The sequence below is a fragment of the Talpa occidentalis genome, unplaced genomic scaffold, assembly GCF_014898055.3.
Source record: "Talpa occidentalis isolate TD23 unplaced genomic scaffold, MPIMG_talOcc4v2.1 talOcc4.10, whole genome shotgun sequence".
Lineage (NCBI taxonomy): Eukaryota > Metazoa > Chordata > Mammalia > Eulipotyphla > Talpidae > Talpa > Talpa occidentalis.
In genome coordinates, this window is record NW_023600993.1 from 101,968,227 (window position 1) to 101,982,843 (window position 14,617).

The window sequence follows — 14,617 nt, forward strand, 5'->3', positions numbered from 1 at the left end:
TTTGCCCTCACTCAAGACCCAAAGTCAGCTTTCTCTATCAAAAAGGGAGTTAGCATGGGGTTAAAGAGAGGTTAAGGGACATTAGCAATCAGCTGAGATTTCCTTGTGATTGAATAAATTGAATAAATCCTCTCACTGACAATTCGTACGCATCTTTCATTCACGTTCCACACATGCAATCTACTATCGAGTCTCACAAGGGTCCTTTGTCCCTGGAAGCTGTGTTCTAGGTCTTTCCTTTTTCCTGTACAGCAGGTCCTTGAATAACATCATTTCATTAAAACATTGATGAGGAAAAGACTCCCAGCGGATGCTGCACAAAATGTCATTACTCAAGGAGCTGATTTCGTGATTCCGCACTTTGCTTATAATCACAATTTCTAAGAACCTATTGACCGTGGTAAGTGAGGACTTACTGGGCTGGAAGCAAGCGGCTTACCATTTGTCTGAAAAACGCCAGGATGGAGGTTTTCTGTGGTTTGCCTTCTTCTCTTTTGGATTTTGATTCTGCGGGCTTGGGGGGAGCATGCCCATCTTCGTTGAGATCCACCGTCTGTAAGGCTGATTCTGCTTCTTGGGACTTTACAACCTCTACAGGCGATTCACACACCTCCTGGATTATTTTGCCAGGTAATGAGACAGTAAAAAAGAAAGCATGTCCCCCGAAACATGTTTTGTAAAGTGGGATCCTAGTCGCCTTGCCCTCCACATAGTAGCTGTGGGTTGAATCTGTGACTGTTCCCCACAGCGCAACTTCAAGAAGTGTCATTCACGTCATAGATCATGTTCCCAGAGCCAATTCCTCAACCACTGCCGGACGGATGGACTTGGAAGTGGCAACATTCCTGCCCCCTGTGGGTAAAGGCTTAGCGAGGAAGTCCTTTTGGAGACCACCCTTCAGAGCCTGCTCATCCAGGCGGTAGGACCATGAATCTAAGTTACACCTGGCCAAGGCAAAAATCAGGAGCAGCCCTATCCCTATGAGGATGGCCTTAAGGAAATGTGCTAGTTACAACAGCAGGGACAGGGAAACCACCTGCGAGCCACTGAGAGAGGCTTGGATGCAGGAGGCCTGTCCACACTGTGGAGTACTACTCAGCCCTAAAGAAAGCAGTAGTAGCCATCGACAGCAGCATGGAAGGAGTCTGAAGGAATGATGTGTAGTAAAGCAGGTCAGAATGACTGAGACAAATATTGGATGAGCACATAGCAAACAACTCAACAAAGAAAAATACTTAAAAAAAAACTAGCAGACACTAACAAAGTGAGGTTTCTGAGAATAAGAGAGAGAGGGACAGGAGAAAGGCTGAAAAGCGTACAAGGGACAGTGGTAGGGAAAACACTGGACAGGTCCAACACAGCACTGGGCTTTGGGGAGGCTGGGCTCAGGTCTTTGACTCAGGCCAATCCGGAAACCAGGCAAAGACTGGAGCCAAATAAAAGTCTGGGGTCGGCAGTCTGCTGTGAATGTGGAGTTCCATAACTAGGTCAGTGTCATTCAGTTGCATTTCTGAAAAATGTAGCTTCGGCCATAAGAGCCCTGGGGTAAAGTTGAAACGCAGGCTGACGATGTGTTGATTACAAGGCAGCTTCTAGAGGGAGCCTGTCTGGGCCTAAGTTTTGACTGTTCCTTACAAAAGCTGTAGACCAAGGCAGCTGCTACTCTCTGAATCTTTGTTTTCTCATTGCTCAATGCGGATAGAGACAGCAGTTAATTATTTTGAGAATTAAATCAGGCAATGCATGTGAAGTTCTTCCAACAGTCTGACACATAATAAAAACTCAATCAATGCTAGTGGTTGTTACTTGTGTACTATGAGTACTACTTGCTCTATCTGGAATTATCTGGAATCACCCACTATGTACATGTTTATTTAGAGATGATATTAACAGCCACCTCCTTAGAGATGATATTAACACCTCTTACTATGCCCAATATTCTGCAAAGAACTTTTAATATATTACTTTGGTAAATAGTTACTAAGTTACAAAAGACAGCTCATAGTGGATAACATTATAGATAATATTATTTATCTATGAAAAAGCTGACTGATTGAATGATTGGGCCAAAATCACACCACAAGTAGCCATATCAATGAGAATGGAATTGTCTACTGGTAATTGGATATCCAATAGCTACTTAACCAATAAAAAGAAGCAATAAGAAGTTTGTAAGTAAGAGTTTTGGAGTTGGTTCAGTTGTTCTATAATGACCCTAAGAAGACAAAGGATAGAAAGAGTCTATCCTTTGGCTATGCCATTGTTGGCTTGCAGGATTTTCATTCTTTTATTGGTTACCTCATGGATATAAAGTAGCTGCCACATTTCCAGGCATCACATCCTTGGCCCAATATCCAAACAAGGAAAGATTTGTTCAAATGAAGTTCTTCATTTTGGTTCCCCTATTTCAGGGCACATTTCATTGGCCAGTGGTCATGTCCTTATCTCTAGACTAATTATTGGTGAAGGACATGGGATTACTGGTTGAGACACAGTACTCACAACCAAGTACTTTCAGCATATGACAGTTGCCAACCTTACCAAAGATAAAGGAAGAAGGATGGAAGAAAGGAAAATGGGCCTTGGGTAGTTAGTGAACAGTTTGACTCATTGACTCTGAGTTCAGAATTATTCTGTCTTTGAAGTAACAAGTTTTTGTGTTTATTTTAGGGGGAGGGAAGGGGCCTGGAGGGAATTTGACATAATGAAATGATCAGATTGTATGGCAATCACTTTGTAAATCAACTTTATCTGATTGCCAGTGGTTCTCTTGCTGGGTCTTTCCAAATGCTGAGAGGTGTCAAGTCATAAATCCTAGTGACAGTCCATTCATCAAAGGACAGCCATTTCGGTAGGCAAAAAGGTTGTGGGGGTACTTCTAAAGACTCCCATTGACTTTGATGTCAGACCAAGAAGTTGGCTTTCAGCAGCCAAGGAAAATCCACCAACACAGTGTGGAAATTCACAAGTATTGGAGCTAAGTAAGGAGCTTATTTGCATATATAAACATATGAATCTGATTTGATTGTTTTCCTATTTCCTTCCAGGTCAGGGCTTTTAACAAAGCCATTCCTTATTTAGAATACATGACTACATCTACTCATTTTGATTTTGGGTACGATGGACATAATGAAAATCAGATTTGTGCTCTATTTTAGAATTAAATCCTGCTTTCTTGATTTCAGTAGGGGATTTTATACTTTGCATGAAAATAGTGCATTTACGTATTTCAGGCAAAGGTTTCACATTTACCCGTAACTGTTGTACTTTACTTACCCTTGACATTTGTTTTATGTCTTTTTGCTAGAGCTGTGAGTTTTGGAAACGGATATGTAGCAAAAATAGATTTCATCCACTTAAACCACCTACCATATAATAATGATTAAAAAAAAAATTATTTCATACTCTTTTTTAGATTCTTTCTGAGTTGATTTTTAACATGATTATTTGACTACAAAGACTTCGTAGAGATTTTCTTTTTCTTTTTTTTTTTTTTTTTTTATAGAGGCATGTTTATTCTTTCTTTATTTGTTTTGTTTGTTTGTTCTGTTTACACATGCACTGGGTACAGTCAGAAGCGCGGGAGGGTGAGAGAATTCACCAGAGCCAGAGAGGGGAGCAGGGCAGGCAGAAGGACCGAAGTACACTGCTGAGGGGAGCAGCGGGCGGCAGGAGAGGTCTGCGCGCCATGTGGGACCCTCCTCCGGTGGCCGGGAGGCAGCCGGGGATCGAACCTGCGCCGCAGAGGCGCGGGCAGCTTCGTAACCCAGCGCTCAACCGCTGCGCCACCGGGGAGGCCCGAGATTTTATTTTTCTACTGAATAACTGTTCTCTCTCTCTAGCTTCACAGAGTGTCCATTTTTCTATGGGGGAAGGATCTTCTTTTAGCTATAAGGTCATGTAATTTGGCTGAAGCCAACTGAACAGGTCTTGTCCAACCAACAAGCTGTACCTTCTGATCATAGGAGTTCAGGGTGGCAGAATGTATGATTTTTTCTCCCCCCAATACTCACTTTGCCTTCCTGTAAAAGAATTGTATGTCATACCCACAGCTGGGTGACTTGCTGGAGAATGTAGTGTGAGGATACATTATTAAACCACAACCCAGAGGAAGCTTGATACCACTTCTCTCTGACACGACCACTGTGTGTTCTGACTAAAGGGGCTGCTTCCCCAGTCCTGATCCCAGGGAGAGGCCCTGTGACTCAGTCACAGCCAACTTAACAGCTAACATGCAGCATGAGTGAGAAAAAAAAGAATCTTGGCTTTGAAAGCCACTGAAATTTGGGCCTGGTTGTTATTGTACCACAACCTGGTGAAGCTGACTAATGAAACACATGAATCCATTTGAGAAAATGAGAGAGAACCAATCCCTAGAGGTCAGGGTTTCTAATGGCGTAATCTCTGCACTGGGTAGTATGATGATGGGAGGCTGAAAATGTAAGCAGGCCAGGAAGGCTGAGCTAAGGGAGAAATCTGAGTCAAACTTCATTTGACACCAGTTCTACTTTCTAGTGCTGAGACCCAAAAAGAGCTATTTTCTTTTTCATCCAGTTTGACTTGAGTTTTCTTTCTTTTGTGCTGAAAGGTTGCTTACAAAGAGATAAACAACAGAAATACCTATTTTCTTAGTCAGTGAGGAGGAAAAATTCCCCCTGCCTCATTGATTACAATGTTAACTCAGTTAAACAATGACCAAACATTTTCAGATTACAGCTAATGGATCCGATCATTACTGTAAGAAAAATAGATGGCATTTCTGACAGCCCCAGAAGCACATTCTAAAAAAAAAAGCACTAAACTACCAATTGGCCCCAAAGCCGATTTTTTTTTTCCAAGAAAAATGTTGGGAAATGTTGAAATCACTCTCTCCTTTGCTTTGTAAAAATACAGGAACTTGCAGGGACTGATAGTTTGGTTTTGGAAACTTTCCATAGAGCTATTTTTAAAAACGCACTCAATGATATTTTAACCAGAAGTTGCTAGTTAAAAGACTCCTGGATTTCACTCCTGTGAGGAACAGAAAGAAACAAAACAAAGCAATAGACAAAACTAAACCAAAACAAACCCTACCGATCTGACTACAGAACTGAGGCTACCAGAGGGGGAGCACAAGGAGGAGAAGCAAGTCAGGAGGGGCCCCCAATTGACTAGGGAGGACGATGACCCTAGTGGGTGTGGGGTGGTGGCATACATCTGAAGAGGTGTGAACCTGTTCCCCTAAATCATAAACAGTGTTGAAAACCAGCATCACCTCAATAAAAATAATTGAACAAAAAAAAATCAATACAATAGATGGACAAAAATCCTCTTGTAATATAATCAAAGCTACTTGTCCTGCTCTGGAGGGTGGAGTATCTGATACTCTTTGGTAAAAGCCATCTCTCCCGGTGGGAGGAGATTAAGCTGATTGCAGTGCATGTGCCTTTCCTGCAGGGGGCGCTGAGCTGGCTGTGAGGTGCGTGACCACTGATCACAGGGGAGCGCTCACTCCACTCACGACCCAGGGCACTGACAGCTGCTGCAGGGGCGGCCAACACTTCCCTCCAGGAGCCCTGCTGCTCAGCTCTGCTCCTGTAGCCCCCAAGCAGCATCCAAGGCCGGGGCAGAGAAATGCATGTGGCTGTGTTTGGTGTGGCTGTTCTAATAAAACTTTATTCATAATCACACATCTGAATGTCCTATCACTTGTATGTATGAAATAGTCGTTCTTCTTTTAATTGTTTTCAACCATTCAAGAATCTCCACATCCTTCTTTTATTTTCTGTGTTTTTCTTAGTTTCTTTTTTAAAATTTTTAAATTTTTTTTAAATCTCTCATTTTTTAATTTTTAAAGTTTTTTTACATCATTGTTCATTCACATCCATTTTAGTTCACAGGGTCAGACTTGGCCCATCTGGGTGGTCTGCAAGTTCCTGGACTGCCAAGCTCTTCCCTGGTTTCAGGCACAGAGGGGCTACGTTACCTGCATTATTCTTTCAGTTCTCACAGGAAACCTAAGGGGTAGGTATTATTATTATGCCCACTTAGTGAGTAAACTGAGGCCCGAAAAGTGTCAGAGTCTGGGGACAATGGGGCAAGCTTTTCTGACCCATTCTTTCCAATGAATACTCTGTAGGTGATTAAATATTGAAACTTAAGAATAGAAATGTTAATTGTCAGGCAAATGTAAAGCAATTTTTGTAATGCCCATTTACTTTCTTGGGAAAATAGTTTCCTTTCTTTCACTCTCCACCAGGTGTTGTGCTATCTTTTGGCATCAATAACTTAGCTTTATGTCATGTTCCTATTTCTGTTTTAAATTTTGCATTAGGAGGAGAAAAGTGTGAGCTGTGAGAGGCTCAGGACTCCTCAGGCGGCAGCTTTGCTTGCTGTCCCCAAAGAAGGTTTGTCTCAGAGAGCTGGGAAGCTCAAAGTTAACTGGTGCTTCCGATTGGGCCTGCAGCTTTTAAATGTAAAGGATTTTCTCTTTGCAGGTTGCTGAAATGGAGATTTTGGCTCTCTAAAAATTGATAAATTCAGGTAAAACTGATAAATTCACCAGAATTTTCTGGAATTATGAGAGACATGAGCTTGACTGAGCTATAAATTTTGACTCAAGGGAGAGGGAGAGAGCGGAAGGAAATGGAAGAAAGGAATGAGGGAGGAAGGGAAATGAGGAATGAGGGAGAGAAAGAAAAACAACAGCAACAACAACAACAAAGCAGATTTCAAAGATCTTTCTCCTAACACGCATAATGACATAGTCTTTCTAATTTTCATTCCCTACCACAACATTTCTGGAATTTTTTTGGCTCTTCAACATCTGTTCAGTTCCAACAATGAAATTAAAATGAAAACACAAGCCCCATCTATGGCAAGTAAATGAGAGACACCTAGAAAGAGCCAAACATATTTTGCTTTGGCAAAATGATAAATATCAGCTTCTATATTAAGGACCTGTGAATTCACTCATCCCGCTTATAAAATTTTCCAAAGACTGTACTTTCAAAGCAGAGTCTGAAACTCAGCAGGCCAGTTTATTCATCTCTCTGGAAGGTGTTTTGGAAAGCTACATTTCTGTGTGTCTCCCACAGAGCCACCTCTTGCAGACATGAATGCACTGTCTTGAACATTTTGACTCCAGAAGATCAAAGGCAAAAACACCCAAAAAACCAGGGAGGCTCAGGTGTAGACTCACAAAGTCCGCCCTCCAGCCCAAGACCAGTCACAGCAATACTGCAGCAGGATGCCGCGTCTGATGCAACTACCTTTGCCGGTACCGCCCACAGTTAGTAGAGAATGGGGTTGCCATGGAAATCAAGATGAAAGAGCAATCAAGGTAGAATGAAGCAGAGGCTGCAGCGTCATTGTGTCTTAAGAAAGTGTAAAGATGTCTCATGGTTCGTAGACTCTTTCAACCCCTGCAGGCTAAGAAATCACAAAAACGTGTGCTCTGGTTTTGCATTTAGTTCGCCTCTCTCCAGTTACAAATATTCATCCAATGTTATTCCCCGGTGGCCCCTAATCCCGAAAAAGGTTGAAAGAGTCTACGGCAGATGGATCACACTTGGAGCACGCAAGAACTCAGGATCCCAGAGGTGAAATGCCCAGGGGCCCAAGGTGCCAAAGATGAGAATGGAATGATTCTGTCATGAAACACGTAACTTACATTCTCCTCTGAACCTGTGGGGACTGATTCCTCTTTAACTGACTAAAAGAGAGATAAAAATAAAGAGTCAGGATGTTACCAAAAAGTGAAGGCTTAGCTGGGCTCACAGCCCTCCGGCGCGATCTTGGTCATGGCTTCTGTAAACCTCGTTCCAAAGGAACTTGACAGAGACCCAGACAAGTGAACAGCAGCACAAGATAATACAAATGATGCCTGTTAAAATGCAATAAAGAGAAAAGGAATCTCCAGGTGCAGCCAGGATCTAAATGGAGCCAGGAGAGGGGGTGGCTATGGAGAATGCAAACCCCACCAAGGGGAAGGGGCTGCGTGGACCAGGGTGGAGGATTAAGGATGCTTGGGAGGTGGGTGTGTTTGGAGACATATATCTCAAGGGGGGTGAACCTGTACCTCTAATCATGTAGTACTGTAAACCAATATTACTTCAATAAAAGTAATGCAATTAAAAAGAAAGAAAGAAAACACAACCCACAGTCTTGGGTGTGGGCCAGCAACACATCTGCCTTTGTATCTTCTGGTAACTGACAAACAGGGACATAAGGGATCAGTCACAACATACCCAGATATTGTTAGGTGAAAACAAAGGGGCTGCTTAGGAAATTTCTGGTAGCAAGTCCAGGGAAATGCCCCCCAGGCCCCTCATGGAGGCAGCAGGCACGGCTGTAATTAGTGGGGTCCTCAGCCTCACCCTGACCATGGTGTGCCAGCATCCGAAGCTGCTTCCTGCATGAGCCCGAAATTTGGGTCGATTTCATCCTATCAAAGTGAGGTTTGGTTAAAACACATCTCTGAAGAGTCAGAAAGCTGGAGGCCAACACATCCAGCTCCAAGCACTGTTGCTCCCCAAAATAAATGTAGCAGAGAGTACAGTCCTGAGCAGAAGAGTGATCCAGCTCCATCAAAACTCAGGGCAGTCATTCCATCAGCTGCCCGAGTGTCACCTGTGGAGGTGACTTTAGGACTCCCTTGACACTGGTGAACCCTCCTCCCAGGAAAATAAAATATTTTGCAAATAATTGCAGGGTGTTCATAGACCCCGTGTTCCTTGGATTCCAGGTTAAGATCTCCTCCCTGTTTTGCTCCAATTCCTGCCTTTATTTTTTACCTTTAAAAATCCAGTGGGTGCGGAAGGACTGACACCTGCAAACGCGTCTTCTGCGTTAAGGACTCAGTGTATGTCATTTCTCTTCGGTAGCCCCAAGCAGTCAGCATGGAGATCCTCATTTCCAGCAAGAAATGGAGGTGCAGAGAGGTAAGCTACCTGTTCCAGGGGATACACTGCAATGCGGTGGAAATGGCTCTGAGAGCCAAGTTTCCCTCTCCCACGACAACTTCCATGATGACATTTTTTGGGGGATTACAGGAGCCCCACTATTACAGACTTGCTTTCTCCCTAGACAAGAGCCAGGGAGACCATTTCTTTCTGTTTATCTTCCTCTTCCAGTGAAGAAGCTTACTCAGCCATAATGTGTCCCTGGAAAGGACCAGGGGCTTTCTGGAAGCTTCTGACTGAAAGGTATTCTCAAGCAATCAGAGTTCTTGGAACTCTGTACCTCTTCTCCCAGCTTTTTAGGGTGCTTTTTAATACTAGAACTTGCAAGCAACTAACCAGTATTTTATAAGTCAGACCTCTTCCAATGAGACCCACAAAAATTTCAAGAGTCAACAGATCGCCTTCATTAGGTGCAGGGCCGTCTATGTCAGAAGAGCATTTTCAGTTTTCCAAACCCTCTTTCCTGTTCCGGTGGGTTGTAATGAGACCAGTTTGCATCTTTGGTTTCCTGTGTCTGGAAAGTTCTTGGCCATTTGCTGCTCACGCAGTTCCAGAGGAAACTGGGAACTGGATGTTGGGGATGGAAGGGGCTGCTTCTGAACCTGGCGTGTCCATGGCCTTCATTACCGCTCCAGACTTCCAGATCTTTCTGATGTTTCAACACTTGGCATTGCACATCGAATCTGTTCCAAAAGAAGCTGCTAACTCATGTTTTCCAAGGTATATTACCCAGGCGAAGCCCGACTTATCTTGGGAATGAGTCTCGTTGAGCATTTTTCAAACTTTATCAGTTTGTAGACAATTTTTCTGTTTCTTCACTTTTCCACGTCCCCCCTCTATGTACTTGGTATGTTTTCAAAAATCAACCTTTTGATTTCAAAAATCAACTTTCACTTAAATACATTTTAAAAGAAAACAGCTTATTATTATGGTGAATGTGCCATCCACATCCTTGCTGTAAATAAAAGAATGTAGTGAAACAACTGTGCTTGGGCAAAACACCACCATTCACAAAGTCGTGATTATAAGTCTTTGGTAAAAAGGGAAAACAGCAAATGTTCCTGTGGTAAAAAAATTCTTTTAAGATCAAGAAGACACATTCCTCTTCATGTCACCTGAGAAACAGGAGCAGAAGGGCGAATGGGTGACTTTTCACTTCACCGAGACCAATTATAGCTTTAGGGCTGGGTCCCAGAACCATCCTCACTCCTTCCGCCATTTTGTATGACAGTCAAAGGCCTGTGAGTGGAGCTTCACACTGGGGTGGCGGACACGCCCTCTCATGCAAAGTTCCCTCGTAGAGAATGAGCAGCCAGGGCGCCAATAGTGTTGAGCCTGTGCAAGAGAAAACCCACCCAGAAGCCAGGTCTAGAGCATCTTGGCCGGTGAAGCCAAGTCACCTTCTTTCTTAGCTCTGGTGTGGCCCTGGGCAAGTTAATCACCGGTCTCTGAGCCTCCGTCCATCCTTCCAAAGATGGGCTGTTAGACTGAGGATCACAGCTTGTTTAAAGGATCCAGAAATCCAGCCTGGGAAGGCCATGCATGCTGAAGGGGGGCTGGGTCACCTCCGCCTGGTAGCCCCACAGCTCCTCCCAGTACCTGTGTAAAGACACTTACTCACGCCAGAGCTGGAGCGCTGGAACCATTTCTGTAATTACGGTTCAGCATCTACAGTGTTTTCTAGACATCAGGGTGGATGGGGTGGGCAGAAATAAGCATTTCAAGAAAGCGTCTCCAGAAAGAGAATCCCCCAGCGGGGTAAGGATTCCAGGTGAGCAGCTCCCAGCTGGGTCCGAGGAGAGCAGTGCTGCTCAGTAGGCTCCTGGTGGCGACTAGAGCACTTGGCTACCCTTGAATTGGGGTGTACTGGGGACCTCTTTGCTAGACACCCAGGGCATCTGTAACCTGCATCCCATTAACGCAGGACTGTAGCCCTCATCCTTCCAAAATGGAAATTTCAGTCGCCTCAGCCAGTCGCTTGCATTGGTGCCCCCCTGTCATCCGGGAGGCGGACCGTGGCCACCTGTGAGGCCGAGCAAACCGAAGCGTGGAGGGTTTAAGTGACCCACTCATGGTCACACAGCCAGTGACTGGCCTGGCAGAGATACGTCTCTTTGGCTTCAGAGTTCACATTTCTTTTCCACTCATTTCTCTCCTTCAAAGAGGGGAGAGAAGAGTTACTTTGAAGAGATTCCAAATGCAGTTTCTAGTTGTGTGCACACACATGTGTGCATGTATGTGTTTTCATGTGCACTGATCTTGTTCCTCCAAGTGAAGTTCAAGTGTTTTCACAGTAGCCAATGGGCCTGAGGCGTGTTTTGAGCCCAGGGTGCTGTGGATGGCAGAAGCCACACGTGGATATTTTGACCATGACCCCTGACTGTTCATACGTGACGAAATGGTAACACCATTCACTGAGTATTTAGTATGTTTCTCATAATAACGCTAAAATAAGCATGGTCCCATTTTACAGATAGGAAAATCAAGGCTCCAAGCAGTGAAGTAATTTGCCCAAGATTACACAGCCCCACCTTCCCGATCCTGCCCAGAATTCAACACTTGCCATATACAAGATTTTTGAAGACCGTCTAGCCCAATGTTCATTCAACAGATGAGGAAAAGAAGCGCAAATAGGGAAAGTCACTTTTGAAAAGGTCACAGAGCAAACGGTACCCGGATGAATTCACAACAGGGGAGCCATATTTAGTCCAGGTATGTAGAATGTAAACATTTTTTGCCAAGTACAACATAATTAAAAATTAATTTTCTCAAAGGCTATTTCTGTATTTGTTTTATAAGAAGGACAACTTCAGCAATAAAGTAACGTACAGTCAAAATAACTTAGAGTCATAAAAAAGTTATAAAAATAACATAATTTCAGAACCACAGTTTTCCAGGGGAAAGAGTTGTTTCATAACTTCAAATTCAGTTCATTTAAGATCTTATCAATTAAGAGAGAAGGCAAACTCTTAGGATTGGCTAGCAAAATGATCAGCACTTTCTACATTTGTCTTTGTGTTTCAAAATTTTTACGAGATTGATTATATAACCAAACTTCTTCCAGTTCAAAGACTGCAGAGGTCTTACTCTGTTCCATAAACAACTCTGAGAATGTAAGCTCCAGGAGGGCAGCCTCATGCTCGCTGCCCAGTGCTCAGAACACAGCATTGCACACAAGAACCCAGCGCAGAGACCATGGCCAGCAATACTACTGAATCCTACTCTTCCTGCCGAGGTGAAAAGAAGGATAAGGAAGATTTACAGAAGATTTGGTTGTGGTTTCTCTTAACCTCATGATTTTTATAGTCTACTAACAAATAGTCAAATAATGGTAAAAAAAAAAAACAAAAAGTTGAGACGGATGTAATTCTACCATTGGAAAGACAAACCTCCAACAGGTTTATCACTGGGGGTGGGAAGGGCCTGAGGTTGTAAGAGAAACCAACCTATCCTCATCAATCCCAAAGCTCAGAAAAGGTAAAATACTTGAGGCTGGTGGTTTTGGTGGCTCCCCCAAACTGGGCGGCTCCGAGAGACCAAGAAGCGTGTGCAGTCAGCGCCCACCTCCCGAGCACAGCAATAGATGACATGGGCCACTTTCAGGCCTGTCCAGTGTTCCACTGGGTTCTCGCTCCACCTCTGTGCCCTGGGTGGTGTGATATGCATTTTCCAAATGAGGAAACTGAAGCTACAGGGGTAGACACAGTCAGATCTGTCCCACTTCAAACTCTTACCCTGTAAGTAAAAGTGTTCCACAAACTTTGGTCATTTTTTCCTTTTGGCCATATCATCTGCCCCCTCTGTGGCGCCACGGACACGCGCTGCTCGGACTTCCCTGGAGGAGCACAGCCCACTGTTCCGCCTTCTGCGTCCTGGGTGATGCTCCCTGGGGGTGCTCTCCCCAGCTGCTCCCAGCAGCGAGCCACCATGGACGGGGCGGGCACCCCGAGTGGACAAGTTCTGCTCTGGAATCCCCCACTGGCCCAGCACCATCCTGGGTCTGAGGCTTTTCCCACCCGCTCCTCCTTCATTCCCTCCTTCCCTTCACAGGTGTCAGACCCTCTGCGTCTACAGGCTTCTCTCTGCGGCCCTGCCCGCTCCCCTCTTGGCTTTGTCCAGCAGATCTCTGGCACGTCAGTTCTGTCTTGGTTCTGCTGCTCGGAAGACCCCCCACCCCCATTTGCCATTATGTGCGTACAGCACTACCATTATTTATTTACATCAGGTTTTCCTTCATTGGATTACTTTTTAAACCAAATCCACATCCTCACCTTGAGCAAAATAGATGTGCAATCAATAATGTGCTGCTTCTGTATGTCCTAAAGCACTTTGCACTTATACACCTCTAGATGTACCCGTCGATCTGCCTCTACCTGCTTATTCAGATGAAAGTGTTTGAATACGGGTCACCAACGTCACCCTCCTTGTCACCAGTACCTGAATGTAACTAGCTTTGAAATTGTTCCCTACATTATACTGCAGAGAACATGTTGGCAGGCAGGGAGGACTAGAATAGAATGACAAATGACATCATCCAAAGTTTTCATTAAGTGTCACTACATTCTGGGCAGAATCTAGAAGGAAAGTTTCTGTACAACAGGAAAGAATTTCAGAAAGCCAGTCAGCTTCTGGAGAAGAGAGCGACACGAAGAGCAGAGCAGCATCTGAGCTGACGCCTGCCTTCCTCGGGTGCCAACTGGATGTTCCATGACATTATGAAGTCGGATTTTCCAGCTCTGTGAATCACACCCCACCTCCTCGCCCTGACTTCTTGCTCATCTCTTGGCCTCATTTAAAACAGACAATAGCTCGGAACATGTGGGGCAGCTGGGGTTGCTCAGCGGTGATCAAGGAATAGCTCTCAGAATTACTCAACCCCACCGACCACGTCCTCGTGGGACACCCTCATTATGGGGGACACGATCAGACAGTGTGTGAATGTCCCTGTCACTGGGGAGGTGGGGGCCTGGAGGACACCCAGGCTTTCCCAAAGGAGGGTGAGACCCAGAACTTCATAATGTCTGACTCCCCCTGGCTGGGGCCGAGACAGCACCCAGCTGAGAGCACTCAGAGGAGCCAGGCGGAAGCCACGGCAAGACTCCATTTCAGAGAGAAAGGAAACCGTGAGAGAAATACCACAACCCTCTCATAAGCGGGAATAATTCCAAGAATGAAAAATTCCACTTGTTCATTTCCTTTCCTTTCCCACGAAACCTGTTTCTGTCACGAGAGGCATTTCATCCCTCCCCGGAGTAGGTCACAAGTCTTTGGTGCAATGGCTAGTTGAGTCATTTTGCAGAAGAAGAAAATTTATACACTGCCGAGAATCTCAATGGGCCGCGAAGAAAGCATTTCTCAAGTCATCTTCATCCAAAATGCCCCTCAAATCCCCAAAAAGAGCGCTTACCTTTTTCCAAAACATTTTGGCCAGTGGCAGAGGGGTGGCGGCACCCTTTTCCTTGGCACCGTCCTTTGCTATTTCAGTGGCTGCAGGGTTCTTGGCAGCTGCTTGAGTATCCTGGGGGGCAAAGTTGACGTTGTCTGACTTGAGGTCCGCTGCAGTGGCGGGTGGCTTTTCAGCACCCTATAAAATTAAGACATTTCAAAATCATCTCAAGATTGCAAACATGAAAATGCCTTTTTTAAATAAACGTGGGCTGGGATTATATATATGC

The 14,617-nt window shown here is 44.6% G+C and overlaps 1 protein-coding gene across 4 annotated transcripts in view; it reads right to left on the reverse strand.

Moving 5' to 3' along the window:
- Positions 1–14,617, reverse strand: part of BCAS1 (brain enriched myelin associated protein 1) — a 68,984-nt gene that overhangs the window by 13,861 nt on the left and 40,506 nt on the right. For 2 of the 4 annotated variants that reach the window (XM_037500624.2, XM_037500632.2), the window contains 3 exons: positions 14,350–14,526; positions 7,652–7,693; positions 440–613 (listed from right to left, as the gene is read on the reverse strand). In XM_037500624.2, coding sequence (XP_037356521.1) covers positions 440–613; positions 7,652–7,693; positions 14,350–14,526 — 393 coding nt within the window. The remainder of the gene's footprint in view (positions 1–439; positions 614–7,651; positions 7,694–14,349; positions 14,527–14,617) is intronic. The other 2 variants (XM_054698344.1, XM_054698339.1) reach the window with 1 other exon arrangement.